Raw genomic sequence first — 15,954 nt, forward strand, 5'->3', positions numbered from 1 at the left:
ATTCTGCGGCAGACTCGCCTTGGTCTTGGAGAACTGTGCCTACGGAGATGATGGTTTGTTGTTTCTCTTGCCAAATACTCCCGAATTCTTCCTTCCTGCCCCTGGGCGTGCGAGCAGAGACTCTGGCCCCCTGTCTCAGGTTCTACAGCTGGCTGCTGCCATCGCAAGTGCCTCTGCTATTCCAATGTGCTGCTATCAAAATCTTCTTCCTCAGGAACATTCGTTCGTACAGCAAAAAGGGCCCAGAGTGACCAGGATCGCTCCCTGCCAAAAGATGTCCTGAAAGGAGAGCTCGGCTCTGGCACGCAGTCTGGACAATTGTCACTCTGACACTCTAGCGTCATCATTTCTTCTCCAGCGAACCTTTGGTTATTTCAATTAGCTGATAGATATCCAGTGCTTCTCCTGGAAGACAATGGGACAATCAGTTCCGTGCATGCTGTGGTACACTCAGAGACTGTGTAACATAAGAGAGTGACGGTCAGAATTTGCTTTCGTTCAGAAAGTGTGGCACAAAAAGCTCTAAATTTATTCCAACTTCTGTTTTGAGTGGTCGTGGGAACGCAAGAGCCAGCACCAGTGGGAAGCTGGACCCACGAGCTGTTCTGCCTTGGAGTTAAAGCTGCGTGCAGCTCCTGAGAAGCAAAGAGGTGACAGCTTCCTCTGGCAAGGCTGGTTTTGCTGTTAATACTTTTGCTGACCCTGATGAGATGCGCTTGTTTCTTTAATTTGCCTTGTGCTTGGTGAAAACAGATGTGCCCTTTTTGCCCCCCAGAACACAAATCCTGTTTCTAAAAGCACCCTTTGCCTGCAAAACTCCTAATAAAGATTACTTAAGGGCAGAGCACCTGCTGTGTCCAACGACTGAGAGAACAAATCTGAGGGCACATGCTTCTCCTCTGGGAAAACACTGCTGCACATCAAGGGGAGCTGTTTAGAGCCCCTCTCAGCCAAGAGTTAAATGTTTGCTTGCAGCAGGTAGAGGGTTATATTGAGTGCAGACAGGGATGACTCTAGGCCTTGGGATTGTTGGGGAAGAACACAGCAATGCCAAGGCAGTGCTGGGTTAAGGGGGAGCAGGGTGGGGGAGAGAAAGCACCGCAGGATGGAAAAGTTTGGGTCTGGAGGGCAAAATATCCAAGGTGGTTGAGGCTCCTCATTTCAGAGAGGGAACAATTCAATCTTGCATTGGAAGTGCACAGAAGGGCTCCCTCTGAGGGGCACAAAGCAAACGTGTGTGGGATAACAGGGCCAGGCCTGGCTCATCACTATCAGAAGAATTTGAAAGCAGCAGCACAAACTACTCAGGGATTGAGAAAGAAGAGAGGGGTACAGAGGTGCTGGCACCAGGGTGGCGGTTGCCCTGCAGGGGGAGGAGCCCTCGGGGAATGACTGCTTAGGCCAAGTGCTCTGCCTAAACTGGGGAGGCTTGCGCAGAGGGGACTCGAGGGAGGAACAGCGTGCACAGGCACTGCTCACCTTGAGGGATGCCATACTTCTTCTCCATCCCGGTTGGATTTGATGGCGTCACGCAGTTCATGGTCACCTCTTTCCTTAAGCACTGGTCGATATCCACCGCGCTGAAGAAAGCCACTGACTGTGGCAGATCCTGGAGGCCCAGTTTGTAAGCAAACATGCTCCTGGAAGAACAAGAGACGAGGTGGGACAGTGCTACACATCACCCTGAGCCTCGTCACGCCTGGCTCTGATCAGCCACAGCTTCACAGTACCCAGGCCAGCCACTGCTGGCAGGTTCCTGCGCACCCACGTCGCTCAGCCGCTGGAAGCGAAGGTGCTCCTGAAGCACTGGGTAGCAGGAGGGTCAAGTATTGCTAAAGTGGATGTGGGGGGAACAGAGTAACAGTAGGTTGAGCCTCCTCGGAAGAAAAGAAGAACCCAGCCCTTTGCTGCTGGCTAATCCTCCCCGGCAGAGCAGATGCTGGATTTTCCCAGCAGGACGCCCTGTGCTTGCGGCAGCCGGCACAAAGGCACGAACGTCAGGGCGCCCGCCCCCGCTGCGCCTGCCGCCCCGGCACAGAGAGGCTGTTGGCCGTGCCCCTGCCTCAGCGCAGGAGAAAACAGCTCGGCTTTGGCTGGCTCCCATATACCCTGACACCCCACGGCGCTGGGAAGGGGATTTGGCAAAGCTGGCTGTGCCAGAGCCGGATCGGAGGGAGCCCTCTGAGGTCAGGAGCTTTTTAGGCTGAGCTTAACTTCACGTAGGGCAGGGAAGCAGCAGGAACGCCTCGCGCTGTGCAAAGGGCAAGAGCGCTGGTGCTGGCAGCAGAGACGATGAGCCATGTCCCTTGCTGTCCCCCGAAGGCCGGGGGGAGATGAGGGACAGTTTCGGGCTCCCGGCTGCTCAATCAAGCCCAAGGGCTGCTGCCACGCAACGGCCAGAGACCTGCAGCGAGCAGGAGGTGGTGCGCTCGCATCCCAGCAGAGCTGAGCGACTGGCCCCCATCTCTGCAGGAGCCAAAAGCTGGTGAGATTCCCCCTCTTGCCAGCACATTATGCCGGCAAATCAAAGCCGAGCTCCATTTCTAGCCCCTCAAGTCACACAGGCAGGAACTGCAACCTCCGTCGCTGCCAGCTTCCCCTGAGCAGAAGAAAACTGCTCTGCTTGCTGCAGGCAAAGCTAACGCCTTTGCTGTCACCCCAGCCCCTTGAGCTTGCCCTGTCCCACCCCGGAGGCACTGCTGCCCATCCCCAGGAGACACCACAGCCGTCGCATCTCACCTTGTGAGGAGGTTGGTGATCTGCAGGGCCAGGGCTGCCCGGTAGCGATCTTGCTGCTGGACCAGGTAGCGCACCTCATCGTGGATGCTGATGCAGAAGCGCCCGTTGATGTCGAACTCCTCAAAGAGCCACTTCATGGCAACCAGCATGAGGTGCAGGTAGTCGACGGCCGAGCTCTGCACCACCCAGTTCACTCTGCTGGTCAGAAACTGGCGAAAGGAAACACAGATGGATGCCAAGAGAACATCGGGGTCCAGGGCCTGGTCCTGATACAGGAATGCTCCTGGGAGAAGCCTGTTAAATTTAGGGTGGTTGGGTTTTCTTGATGGCATGCAGATGAAGAAAAGGGGCAATGGGTTTCCTGCATGGCTCCAGGAGCCCAACTGGGTCTCTGGCACGTAAGAAGGGCTGAACATGAGGTTGCCATTTTGGAGAAGACAGGCAAAGCTGACAGCTCAGCAGCACCGAGTGGCATCCTTACCTCCCCCTTGGCCACGGCGGGCTCCAGGGCCCTGCTGATGTGACAGCCCAGCACGGGGGTCTGTGGGGAGGGGGACAAGGCGATGCTCTCCAGCTTGTTGAACATCTCGGACTCGGTGCCTCCAGCCCACACTCGCTGCTCCACCACGTTCCACTTCTTCTTCCTTCGGGACCTAACAGGGCAGAGGAGAGGTTTGATGGACGCATGGGAGGAGGCTGCAGGCCCCGTTTGAGAACCTCAAACGCTCCCTCCTGGTTTGGGGCAGACAAACCTGAAGCCTCCTCCTGCCACTTGCTCACTGGGAGAGACTGAGAGCTCCCAGATCAAACCTACTCCACCCTGGGGAAGTAGGGAGGGAGGACTGGGACTATCCAGCCCCCTCTCCCTTCTCTGCCCACCACCCACAGGGCTGCAGCTCCCTCTGCCTTGCACCCCGATGCCACCAGAGCTGCGCAAGGTCGGAGCATCTCACCTTTTAATGGCTTCTCTCTGGAGCCGGTGGACATCCTGGGCTGACACCGATCCGTCCTCTGCCCTTTCCACAGCCAGGTTCAGCTCCTTCACCAGCCACTCCCCTTCCTCAGAGAGATAAAACCTGGAGGGCAGAGTGACCCACGCCCAGGTCCCGTGGGACACTGCCACCATCCCCGTCCCCGCTCACCCCTGGCAGTGCCCACCTCCGGATGCCCTTGGTGACCGCATACATCTGCTGAGCCTTCTCGCGCGCCTGCTGCTGCGTCAGCCGGTGGTTGAACTGCATCAGCAGCCGCTCGGCGAAGGGCTGCCCAGCGCCGTAGATGCGCCCGTAGTTGAAGACCTTCGCGTGCTCCCGGCTGATGCCCACCGTGGCGGCCGTTTTGCTGTGCAGGTCTGTGCCGTTGCTCTTCTTCCCCTGCAGAGTCATCCAGCCGAAGGCCGTGCAGCCTGCCGGGAGGGGAGCAGGGGTTGGGCGCCCAACAGCACCAAGCTCAGGGGGTCACCAACCGGCCCAGCAAGCCCATTCCCCGCCCCAGTGCAGCCCCAGCTCACCGTGCATGCCGGCGAAGTGCGCCTCGCCAAGGACAGCGGCTATCCAGAGCTCCTGGGAATCCACGTCCGCGCCCACCAAGGAGTAGCCAGGCGGCACCTGGACCATGGCTTTCAGCTCACTGCCCACCCGGTCAGCCTGCGGGACACGACGCCCAGCTCAGCACAAGCCCTGCACCTCCCTCTCCTCCTGAGCGGCACAGGAGCAGCCTCGCTCCTACAGCTGCGGGGTGCTGGCACAGCACTCCCCAGGCCCCTACATTTTGCTCCGAAACTCAAAAACCGCATTTCACATGCACGTGGGGCATCACGCCCTTGGTTACTCCCCCCACACTCCTCCAGGATGGAAGAAAGGGAGCTTGAAGAACAGAAACCAGTGATTTGGCGTTTTCTTCTCCTTTCACCAAATTTTGAAGCTCAGGAGCCTCTGCTGGTTCCTTCCTCTCTCCCAAAGTCAAAGCATGTGAGCAAGAGAGAGGCCCCAGCACCAGCCCTGCCACCTCAATCCCCAGCATCCAGCCCCAACTCTTCTTTCCAACCCAGGCTGCTCCCACCAGTCCAAACTACACAGAGGGTGCCCTAAAACACTCCAGCAAGGACCCCAGCGTGGCCATACCCGGGCGTTGCTGGCTGTCAGCCACGTGGGCTCCACCGCCCGGCGGGTGATGGTGCCTGCAGTCACCACCTGCGGCAGGATGGCTCCATAATCATCTTCCTCGTTATAGTCGGGGTGCCTGGGACAGAGGGTGAGGGTGAGCATCATCCTGCAAGAGCCCTCCCGGAGTGGCATAGAGGGAACTGTGGTCCCAGCTGGGGCCATTCCTCCCCGTACCTGGTCACCACACGAGGCAGCTCCCCTTTCTTCAGCCACACCACCATCTGGGAACTGGGGGGACACGTGGCAGGTGAAGTACTGAGCCCCCCACATCCACACGACCTCCCCCGGCCGCAACGCAGCCTCCACCTGCAGGGACGTCGCAATTCGGCTGAAGGCAGCTGCTCACCTGATCCGCTTGTGAGCGTTCCTCCAAAACGAGATCATTTTGTTAATCTCGAGGGCTCTGGTCCCGTGGGTGCGGCCCACGGCGGCCCGCAGGGTGCCGTCCTCCATCTGGGGCAGGAAATCCTTGGCAAAAGGGCTTCCCACGTTGTTATCGTTCCCGTCCTTTAGCAGCAAAAGATGCCAGGGCTCAGCGTGCCACCACTCCATATCAATAAAGCCCTGTGCATCCTCCTGCCTCAGCTACAGAGATGCATTTCCACCACCCAATCCCATGGGACAAGATCATGAGAGTCCCAGGGGTGCTGCAGCACTGGGGTGACAGGCAAGGTGACACAGCTGTGCAGCAGGACCAGGGAAGATGGGACGCAGGGTGGCCAGGAAGAGCCCCAGGAGCACCCAACTTGCCTTGTGAGGCAGCTTGAAGAACCAGCACCCAGGGATGTTGACATCATTGTAGGGACCATTGCCGTGGTGGTACAAGGGGTGGCTCTTCACCTCCACCGGCTCGTACAGCTCATCCGTCTCCTCCTGCGACCAGCGATGCAAGGTGATGCCGGCAACACCCCCGGGCATGGCGGGAAGGAGAAATCGAGGAAAGAGGGACCAACCCCCCACCCCACAGGAAACCCCTGTACCTGCGCCTGGCTCTGGTCCGCTCTGCCCGTTTTCTCCTCCACATCCACCTCCAGCTGACTCAGCTCCTCCACCTACAGCAGAGAGGGACCGTGGGGGAAGCGGGGTCATACACCAATTTTCCAAGTGATTGAACACTTATTAAATTAATTTCTTACTTCCAGCTCCTGGAGCCACCCATGGGGCTGGTTTTTGCATGCATACGGGAAGAAGCCCAGCCCCACACCTCCCTCCCACCAAGGGACCCTCCATCCCTTCCTTCACCTTCTGCCACATCGTGCTGCCATCCATCAGCAGCAGCTCATCCTCCATGGCAGCCTCCAGCCCCGGGGGCTGCTCCTTGCCTTTCTCCAGGCAGTGCTGCCTGTACAGGTACTCGATCACCCTGGCAGGAGAGAGGGCAGGGCTCACGCACCCACAATGGGGCCTGAGGCTCCACCGCAGCACCTCGGCAGGGTCCCAGGGAGCTCCCAAACCCCGCGGGGGGGCAGCACCCAGCTCGCCACCCCACTACGAACCCCCTCACCTGTATGGGCAGGGAGGGCCCTCCACCTCCGAGGGGGCTGCTGGCAAATTGTCCTGCCGCCCGGGCACCAGGTAGCCCCAGCCGTGCTTCTCCGAGTAATGGAGGGGGAAGCCGTCCCAGGCCAGGCGCATCAGCTTCGGGGTCACCCTCATCTGCAGGCTGATGAGGCTGGGTCCCGGCACCCACCCTGCCTCCTCCAGGCGCGGGCACAGCTTGCGGTACCAACTGGGGAGCAGCAGGGATGGGTCAGAGAGCGCAGGGCAAGCCTTGGGGACACCCGGGGTCCCCAACTCACCCTGGGTGGCCTGGCAGGTGCTGGAGTCTCTTGGGTTGCAGTGCGACCGTCTTCTTCAGACGCTCCAGGTGGACCTGGCTCGCAGGGGCTTTCAGCTCCTCGTCCTCGCTGGGGGGACCAGGGTCTGGTGGCGCAAGGAGGAATGGCTGGCAAAGAGCCCTCTGTGCCACCCTGCCGGGGACCTCAAACCAGCCCCCCGCCACGTGCCCCAGCATGGGGACACAGGCCAGAGATGCTTCACCCTGACGGCACCAAGGAACCACATCCCTTTGTCTGGGCACCCGCAGGAAGGTGTCTCTCAAGCACCCCTCAACCCCAGGGACCACCCACGCTCACCCTCCTGCCACTCCTGCGTGGACCCGTCTGTGCCCACCGCCGCTGCAGAGGCGCCGCTATTCGTGTCCTGATCCTTCTTCTTCTTCTTCCGCGGATTCTTCTTCTGCTTAAACTCCTGTGTGTCCCACTCGAGATCCCAGAGCCAGGGGTCATCCTTGTACCTGCCGACACATCGTTGTTGCACCACACCACGGCTTTGCTCCCGCCCACAGCACCCGCCCACAGTCCCCCATGGACCACCCAGCGTCTGGTCTCTGTCCTGCGAGCAGCAGGACCTGCACCCCCAGCCCACGGGTACCTGCCCTCGTGCAGCAGCTGGCAGGCGTCGTTGGCCAGGTTCATCAGGGACTTCTTCATCTCCTTCTGCAGCTCCTCATAGATGCCCTGAGCATCATCCAGGTACCTCTTCCAGTTCCTGTTGACCGGCAGGTAGGACACCCCCATCTCCAGCATCCCTGCAAACGTCACGGGGTGGGGGCACCTACAGCCCAAAGCAGGAAGGAATTGGATGTCTGCTGGAAGGGATTTGCTCTGGAAGCACCAGACTACAATGGACATGAAAGTGTCTTCACTTACAGTTTTCCAGCCCCACACAACCCTCAGTGCTCTTCCCCTAAACCTGAAGGATCCTTTTATCTTCTGCCTGCCCTGCACATAAACTGCTGCCCTAAAAACAACCCTCTACAATAACCCCAAAACTGTATCACTCCAATCTGCCTCATTAAGTCTGCTGACCTCCAGCCACGCTGTGCTGCTGTTTATTCCTTCTCACCTACAGAACGGGGCTTTTAAGTCCCTCCTGAAAAGGGGTTCAGGGCCCCCCAGCCTCCCACCACCACCCCAAGAACAAGGAGTCACATCCCACCCCCAGAAGGACCACCATCCTCCCTGCTGCCGGCCAAGCCTGCAGGCCTTTGGCCAACGCCAGCCAGAGCTCAGCGGCTCTCACCTCTCCATGAAGAGCGGCAGCTGCTCCTGAAACACCTCGTGGGTGGCCTGGACATCGTGGGCACAGTACGACATCAGGTCCTGGGGGCAGAGGCAGGTGAGAGCAGGCAAAGCAACCACCCCTCTGCCAGCACGGGGCAAGGCACCGGGGCTGTGGGAGGATGTAGGGGGACATCACAGCCCCACACACACCAAAAGCCCTTGCAAGAAAGGCCAGAAAAATGGAAACTACCCCAGCAGCTGCTCCCACCCCGGTCCCACCTCCAGCTCCCGCTGTCGGATACTGGGACAGCCACCCGCACCTGGAAGTGACTCCTGATGTCGGCCATGGTCCCCTTCACAAAGAGCTCCCGGGCCTCCTTCTCCAGCGGCTCACCCCCGACGTAGAGCGCGTGCACGTCTGCCAGGTTGTTGATGCTGCTGACGTGCACCCAGTCCCACGAAGTGATCTGCGAACAGCGGCGGGTCAGACGGTGCGGGACAAGGACCAGCCACGGCCAAGATCAGGAGAGGGAAAGGATGCTGCTGCTCCGTTTCAAACCAAGGCCACCTCATCTAGGAGGCGCCGGGAGAGCTTCACCCAGCAGAGCTGCTCCAACAGCTCCGACTCCGCCAGTATAGGAGCAGATGATCCCAGTACAGGAGCAAACGATTCCATTACAGGATCAAACGGGCCCCTGCCACCCAAGCCACTGCCAGCAGCTCAGCTACTTTACTCACAGCCGGTCCCTCCATTTTGCTGCTTGTTTTCTTTATGTGCTCCTTGACCTGCTGCAGCCCCTTCCTCTTGCCGTGCTTGGCAGCCATCCAGAGGCTGCGCTGGAAGCCCGTCAGCCCCGAGATGGCCATGTGCATGCTCATGGTGTCCAGGAAACGCATCTGGGAGCCCTGGGACACGCAAGGTGGGAGAAAAGAAATGTTCTGGGACATGCTGGAGGAGAAACGTGCTGCCAAACGTGCCGCAGCTGCCAGCAAGCACCACCCTGCGCTATAGAGCTGCAAGTCCTTTGCTCAGGCTGCTTTTGTCAAGGTAAAGCTTTGCTTCCTGGCACCCCTCTTTGGAGAGCATCCCCAGCGCAGGCTGTCCGCTGCTCAAAGGCTCCTGCCACATCCCCGCCTGCAACCCTGCAGCCTCCAGCAACCTTACGTGGTGCAAGAACATCTCCCTCTAAAGGGATCCGACCTCAACCTGTTCTGCAGGACAGGGCAAACACGACCTCAGGGTACCTGTGCAGAACAGCATCTGCCGAAACAACCCCGAAGAGCCAATGCAAGTGAACTGCAGCTGCTGGCACGAAGCAACAGCCCCACGCATTACCTGGATGAGGTACTGCTCCTTGATGAAGGCCCGGTCGAAGGCCACGTTGTGCCCCACCACCACTCTCTCCGGCCAGTCCTGCTTGCTGGCACAGGTGGCGCCAGCCGGGCTCTCCAGGGGAATGAGGTCAGCCAGGGTGAGGTGGCTGGACCAGGAGTACCGCTGCTCCAGCAGCCGCTTGCTGCACCATGAGTACCTGCGGAGGACACGTGGCACCCCACAGCCCTAAAAAACACAGTAGGGGCTCCCAGGATCAAAAGTACCTGCTGTGACGTGGGGTGCTGAGCAGGATCCCACCCACGGGAGGGAGGTACCCAACCCTGGGGAGCGGTGCACTTGCTAACCAGGACACACGTCCCACATCCCAGAGCCACGCTTTGGGCTCTGCTGTGTTTTCCCCGCAAGCCAGCAGTAGTTTGCTGGAAGAGACCCCACTCGGGAGCAGCCCCATCCTTCCCGAAGCCACATCCCCCCCCGCTGCCACAACAGGCACCACCCCGGCATCGCGGCCGGCACCGCGTCTCACCAGGCGTGTGGCGAGACCGCCACGGCCAGCGTCGGGCAGTGGCCATCAGCCACGCACACCTCCACGTCCAACACCACCGCCCGCTCCTTGGGGAAGTCGACAGCTTCTGCTCGCCCATCGGGGCCGTAGCGGGTCCAGCCGAGCTGCCATGCCCACTGCACGGGCAAGGGGGGCAGCTCGCACCGCAGCAGCTCGTTGGCCGCCTCCAGGTAGGGTAAGCTCTGCTTCTGCGCCAGGAGGCGAAAATGCTCGTCGATGTTGTCCCCATACATGCGGGGCAGCTGCAGGTCCACGTCGGGCAGCGTGGAGGTCTCCTTGCCCCACAGGTCGTGGCGTTGCAGGTGCTCCACGCTCCTCTGGATCTCCGCCGCCGAATAGTGCACCTGGGCCCCCCGGAAGATCTGCTCGTGGAGGGTCCTGGAGAGCATCTGGATGTTGAGGGGGTTCGTGCGCCGCTGGCCCTTGGCAGGCTCCTGGCTGGGGCTCTCCGGCAGCGGGCAGCGGGCCGAGGAGCTGGAGGTGCATCGCCGGGGCTGGGTGCGGCAGCCGCTCACCGGCCTCCTCCAGAGCCAGCGCCTCATCTTCCTCCCGCCCCGGGGCCGCGCCTCCAGCACGGGCTGCTCCCCCCGGGCGGCCGGAGCTGCAGGGAGACAGCGACAGCCAGGGGCGAGCTCGGCCCCGCTCGCCCGGCCCCGCCGCGGGGCAGCCCGGGGCGCCGCCACCGGCACCGCCGGAGCCGCCCGGGCCCCGCACGGCCGGGGAGGGCAAGGCCGGGCCTCGCCGCGCCCCCCGCACACACCCCCGCACACCCCTCCACACCCCCTCTCCCCCCGAGCAGGAATGCGCCCCCCCAGGGAATGCAGCACCTACACCGTGCACACCCCCCCGCACCTGTGCACAGCCCTCATAAGTACGCAATCCCCCCCCGCAGGCATGTACCCCCTTATACAGCCGTGCACCCCCTTATACAGCCATGCACACCCCCTGCAGGCATGCACCCCCTTATACAGCCGTGCACCCCCTTATACAGCCGTGCACACGCCCCGTAGCCACGCACCTCCTTAGACAGCCTTGCACACCCCTATACAGCCACGCAGACCCCCTTGTACAGCCGTGCACAGCCCCTGCAGGCATGCACCCCCTTATACAGCCGTGTACACCCCCTGCAGGCATGCACCCCCCTATACAGCCATGCAGACCCCCTTATACAGCCATGCACACCCCCTGCAGGCATGCACCCCCCTATACAGCCATGCAGACCCCCTTATACAGCCGTGCACAGCCCCTGCAGGCGTGCACCCCCATATACTGCCATGCACACCCCCCGTAGCCACACACCCCCATATACAGCTGTGCACACACCCCGTAGCCACGCACCCCCCTTATACAGCCGTGCACACCCCCCCCCATACAGCCCTGCCCCCCGCCCAAGCCGACGCGCCCCTCTCACCTCACGCACCCACCGGGCCCGGGCCGGAGGGCGGATGCAAACCGGGGCGCCCGGGGGAGCTTCCGGCCGCGCTGACGTCCCGTCCCGTCCGCCCCCGCGCGCGTGGCACGGCCGGCGTTTGGCGGGCTCAGTAGGGCGCACGGGAAAGCTGACGGCAGGGGCGGCCGCGTGGCCTAATGGATAAGGCGTCTGACTTCGGATCAGAAGATTGCAGGTTCGAGTCCTGCCGCGGTCGAAGGGTTACTGGAGTGGAGTAATCCATTTTTGCTCCGGCGGGCCCGGGGCTGCCGCTCTCCGCCCACCCCCCGGCTTGCCCGCCCGCCCGGTTGTCGTTTTTCTCGTGCTTTTAACCGCAGAGGCGGAAAAAAGGCGGAGGGCGGCTCCATGCGCGGAGACCGAGACCGATCGTGTCGCAGGGGAAGCACATGTTGGCCCCGGTTGCGCGGGCAGGGGAAACAGCCCGGCAACCCCAAAACCTCACGCCTTGAAGCTCTGAGACCTCAAAGGTGGTTGGGGAGGGGAGGCGGGGAGCGTTTCCCCCCCAAACTGGCCTTGAAGCCGTGTCGTACCGAGCCGCCAGGTGGCGCTGCGGACCCGCTGCTACCGATCGCGCCCGGTCGGTTCCCACGGGGCCGGGAACCGTCGGGGAGCGGGTACCCGCTTCGGTCCCATCCCCGCTCTGAGCTCTCGCTGGGATACCGGGCCGCGTGGGGGGGTGGGCACCAGGAACTGTGACACGCCCCCCCCCTTCACCCCTCCCGGTCGCTGCGGAGCTCCAAAGCTGGGATGTGCACCCCCCTCCCCAATCCCGCACCCCTCTTCCCAATCCCGCACCCCCCTTCCCAATCCCGCATCCCGGAGGGGAGGGAGCTGTGCTGCCGCACAGCTCCCTCCCCTCTGGGGTGCGGGATTGGGAAGGAGGGCAGCCGCGTCTCCTCCTCTCCGAAAAGGCACCACAAGCATGGGGGAGGGGGGGAGAGGAGTGGGTGAGGAACGCACTCCCCCCGCGATCATGTTTTCCTCGGCTTTGAACATATTTCACAGCCCTCCAGTGTGTCCCCCAAAAAACCTGCTGCCCCTCCCAGCCTGATCTACTTAGTTTTGATCTACTTAGTTTTATCGTGGTGGCCACAAAAAAATTAAAAAAAAAAAAAAATTAAAAAATCCAAACTCGCCCCACCAAAAAAATCCTCTTTCGTCGCAAGCGGGAAAAAAAAAGATTTAATTCTCCCCGAAATTATTGTCGCCGCTTTATTTCTGAAGCCCTCCCGGGCGACAGCGCTTTGGAGAGGGCGGATGACAACGAGTCTCGCTGCCTTGTCTGCACGCAGGACCGGGCCGGGGCTGCCTGTACCTCACCCGGGTGCGGGCAGGGATGTTCGGCGAAGCACGACACCGCTATAAAAAAGAATCATAAAAAAATCACCACCGTAAAAAAAAACAAAAAAACAAAAAAAAACCAAAAAAACAACCGCGAAATAAACCCCGAAACGCGCCGTTTCAGCAGGGCTGGTTGTCGGGATCGGTGTGAAGGATCCTTTTTTTTTTTTATCTTTTTTTTTTTTTCCCCCTAAGCTCTTTGTTGGTTTGTCTGTCTGTCGGGGAAGCGTCCCCATCCCGGTACGCCCCGTCGGGGTCCGGTACGGGCGGTGGGAGACGCGACTTTCCCCCCTCCTTCCCCTCCCCGCCTTGGCGATCCCGCTCCCCGCCGGGAACTCGATGCTGTCGGTCGGATAATGGGGCGGTGGGACTTTGTTTAACCCCGTTGCCCCCGGGGGCAGGGGTCAAGGGCTTCCTCTTCCCCCGGGGCACAGCGCAGAGGCCGCCGATCGCACCGAGAGGACAGCGGCGGGGAGGGGGGGGGGGGGCGGCGGCCGCCGCCCCCCCCCCCCCCCCTCCCCGCCGCGCTCCTCCCGGTGCGACCGGCGTTGAGCCCCCTAAACCCCCGTCGCTCCCGGACATCGGGAGGCTGAGGATGGCTCCGAAAAAGTGTTTTGGAGGAGCAGGAGGCACCCAAACATCACCCCGGGCGCGCGGAGGGGGATCGGTGAGGAGAAGCGGCCCCTGCCCTCCAGCATCCCCCGGCTCTGCCTTTCCCGCTCATCTGGAGAAACCTGGTTTTAACGGGGTGCGTTTTTAACGGCGTTTTAACACCACCACCACCCCCCCCCCTCCGCAGACAGAGGTGTCTCAACTGGTGTCCCCCCCCCGGGAGCCAAGAAACGGGAGAAACGGGCAATTTTTATAGGTGACGTACAGGCTTACGTGGGAATCCATGCCCAGCACCGCTTTTTCAGCTTTTTTTCCTCCTGAAATAACCCTTCCCTGCAGGTAGAACCCCCCTTTTCCAGCTCGCACCCCCTTTCCCAGGCTGGGGAGGAGGGGGAAGGCAAAGGGAAAAGAAAAGCAGCCCCTCCACACATCCCGCTTTTTTTTTTCCCTGCTCGGGAGAGGAGCCCCGGAGCTCCCAAAGTGAGCGATGGAGAGGGCGAAGGGAGGCGGGCAGGAGCCGGCTCCGAGGTGGAGGGGGTCGGGGGTGGGATGGAGGGGTAGAGAGGAGGACCCTTTTTTTTTTTTTTTTCGGGATTAAGGGAGAACCAGCGAGGGAGGGAGGCTGGCGGCACAGCGGGCACCCGAGGTAAGTCGCCCTCCTGCTCGCAGCGGTGGCATCAGAGCCCGGGCTGGCACGGGCGGTGCCTTGCGGCGGGGGAGTGTGTGTGTGCGTGCTTTGAGGGTGCAAAGGAGCCCGATCCTGGGGGGCTACCCAGAACCAGGGCTGCCCCATCCCCACTGCCCGGGCCGGGGCTGCTTTAGCGGCTGCGGCTTCTCGGGAGATCGGTGCCGGTTTTCCCGGCCCGGGGGCTGGAGGCAGGCTCTGCCCCGCCACCCGCCCGCTCCCTCGGGGCCGGTCCGGGGTCCCCCCAGGCCAAACAGCCCCCGGAGCCCGCTCCCAGCCCCCGGGGCTCCTCCCGTGTGTGTCTCAATTCGCTCAGGCTTGACTTGGCAATAAGCTCTCTCAATAGGGTGACAATAGAGCCCCGGTGGGACCCGAACAAAGAATTTGAAAGTAGTTAAATTGCAGGACACGTCCATCGCCTGGGTGCTTGAATTAAGGGGGGGAAAAAAAAAAAAAAAAAAGGAAAGAAAAAAATCGGAGAAAAGAAAAAGGAGAGACTTTTCTTTGGGCTGGTGAGAAAATGCTCAGGGTAAAAGTTGGTTTGGCGTCTTCATTTCAGCGACAATGGAGCAGAGCTAATTCAATAGGAAACGCGGGGATTTTTTAATGAAAAGACCGCCAGGGTTACACCGAAGTTAAGCTCTTGTGAATTAATTATTAGGGCAAATAAACTGGGGGGGGGGGGGGGGGGGGGGAGCACTCGGGAGGGAGTGTTGCAATTTCTTAATATTCTCCTTTTCGTGTTTAACGACAATGCCATTAGGTTTTCGTCTGGGTGAGCAAAAGGATTTCTTACACTCCCCGGGAAGAGGAGAAGACGCGCTTTTTTTTTTTTTTTTTTTTTTTTTCCCCTTAATGATGTTAATTGCTTTTAAAATAAAATACTACGGCATTTGGCAACGAGCTCCGGTTTCTGCTGGCGGTGGCATTTGGGGTTATATTTCCTTTCGTGGCAACTCGCAGATGCGAAAAAGGAAAATAACGGGGGAATTTAAAAGCACGAATGTAAAGGCGAGGCGGCGTGTTCGGCTGTTGCGGATCTCTCGGGCTCGATCGGTTTATTTTTCCTACATAGAAAACCTGTCTGGGGATCCCTGTGTATTCATCGGGGCGGCGAGAGACTCCCCAGAGCCGCTCCGGGGCATCGGCGGAGGGAATCGGAGATAAAAAATAAGAGCCAGGTTACACGCAGGAAGGAAGAGGAGGAGAGGTCGGAAGCGAAGCAAAGGTGTGCCAGGAGGGGGTTTGGAGGAGGGGGGAGTTGGTGGGGTTTTGGGGGGGGAGGGGGGTGTTTGCCTTACTGCGAAGGCTGCAGGCGATGCCATGGTGTGTGATCCCGCAGGGAAGGTGGAGATGGAGGGGAGCGGAGGAGGGAAGCGCAGGCGGCACCTTGCCGTGCCCGCTCCGCGCTTCCAGCGGGCTGCGACCGCCGGGGGTTGCGCTGCGGCGGTGGGGGCGAAGCGACCTCCGGGGCTCGGCCTGGCCGTCGGGGCGGGGATGGCCCGGCCCGGCCCCGAGGAGGGACCCGCACCTCCAGGGCCGGGGCCGCAGCCCGGGGGCAGCCGGTACCGCGGCTCTGCCCGACGGCAACAGGCAGGCCGGGCCGGGCCGGGCCGTGCCAAGCACCGTGGGGACGTTCAGCATTTGGACAGCGGTGCGAGGCCGGGCCGGGCCGGGCCGGGCCGGGGAGCCGGGGGCGGTGGGAACTGCCCGGGGCAGCGGAGGGCAGGGGGCGGCTGCTGCCGGCGGGGAGGGGGGGTGTCCTCAAGGGAACGGGGACACCGCCGAGGGGGTCCTGGGCTGCATGGAGGGCCCCGTCTCTTCCCCCCGGAGAAGCTCTCCCCGGGGCCGGGGGGGCTAAGCGGGGTGCCCGGCGGGGCTCCCAGGTGAGCGGCGGCCCCCGCGGGAGCGGGCGGCAGAGGGTCTCACCGGGGGTTTGGGAAAGGGGGGGGTGTGGGGTTTGGGGATGTGGGGGAGGGCTGAAATGGCCCCTCTC

The 15,954-nt window shown here is 61.3% G+C and overlaps 1 protein-coding gene and 1 non-coding gene across 3 annotated transcripts; one reads left to right on the forward strand and one right to left on the reverse strand.

Moving 5' to 3' along the window:
• Positions 1 to 341: 341 nt before the first annotated feature.
• On the reverse strand, positions 342 to 10,412 carry POLG (DNA polymerase gamma, catalytic subunit). Of its 2 annotated transcripts, none has more exons than XM_086471851.1 (22): positions 9,832 to 10,412; positions 9,306 to 9,501; positions 8,708 to 8,875; positions 8,290 to 8,436; positions 7,989 to 8,068; positions 7,338 to 7,520; positions 7,040 to 7,200; positions 6,704 to 6,827; positions 6,409 to 6,633; positions 6,147 to 6,267; positions 5,885 to 5,956; positions 5,655 to 5,774; positions 5,251 to 5,411; positions 5,079 to 5,132; positions 4,863 to 4,980; positions 4,250 to 4,385; positions 3,898 to 4,144; positions 3,693 to 3,815; positions 3,221 to 3,392; positions 2,740 to 2,948; positions 1,480 to 1,640; positions 342 to 405 (listed from the first exon to the last, which is right to left on the reverse strand). In XM_086471851.1, exons 1-22 carry the CDS (start codon positions 10,410 to 10,412, stop codon positions 344 to 346), a joined length of 3,621 nt encoding a protein of 1,206 aa, XP_086327977.1. In that variant the 3' UTR covers positions 342 to 343. The 2 variants fall into 2 exon arrangements, with proteins under 2 accessions (XP_086327977.1, XP_086327976.1); XM_086471850.1 differs by having other exon boundaries at positions 5,655 to 5,777; positions 8,681 to 8,875.
• Positions 10,413 to 11,443: 1,031 nt separating this feature from the next.
• TRNAR-UCG (transfer RNA arginine (anticodon UCG)) lies at positions 11,444 to 11,516 on the forward strand. The gene has a single exon. It is a non-coding gene; the product is annotated as a tRNA-Arg (tRNA).
• The last annotated feature ends 4,438 nt before the right edge of the window (positions 11,517 to 15,954 follow it).

Source organism: Leptosomus discolor, chromosome 11 (genome assembly GCF_034619465.1).
Source record: "Leptosomus discolor isolate bLepDis1 chromosome 11, bLepDis1.hap2, whole genome shotgun sequence".
Taxonomy (NCBI): Eukaryota; Metazoa; Chordata; class Aves; order Leptosomiformes; family Leptosomidae; genus Leptosomus; species Leptosomus discolor.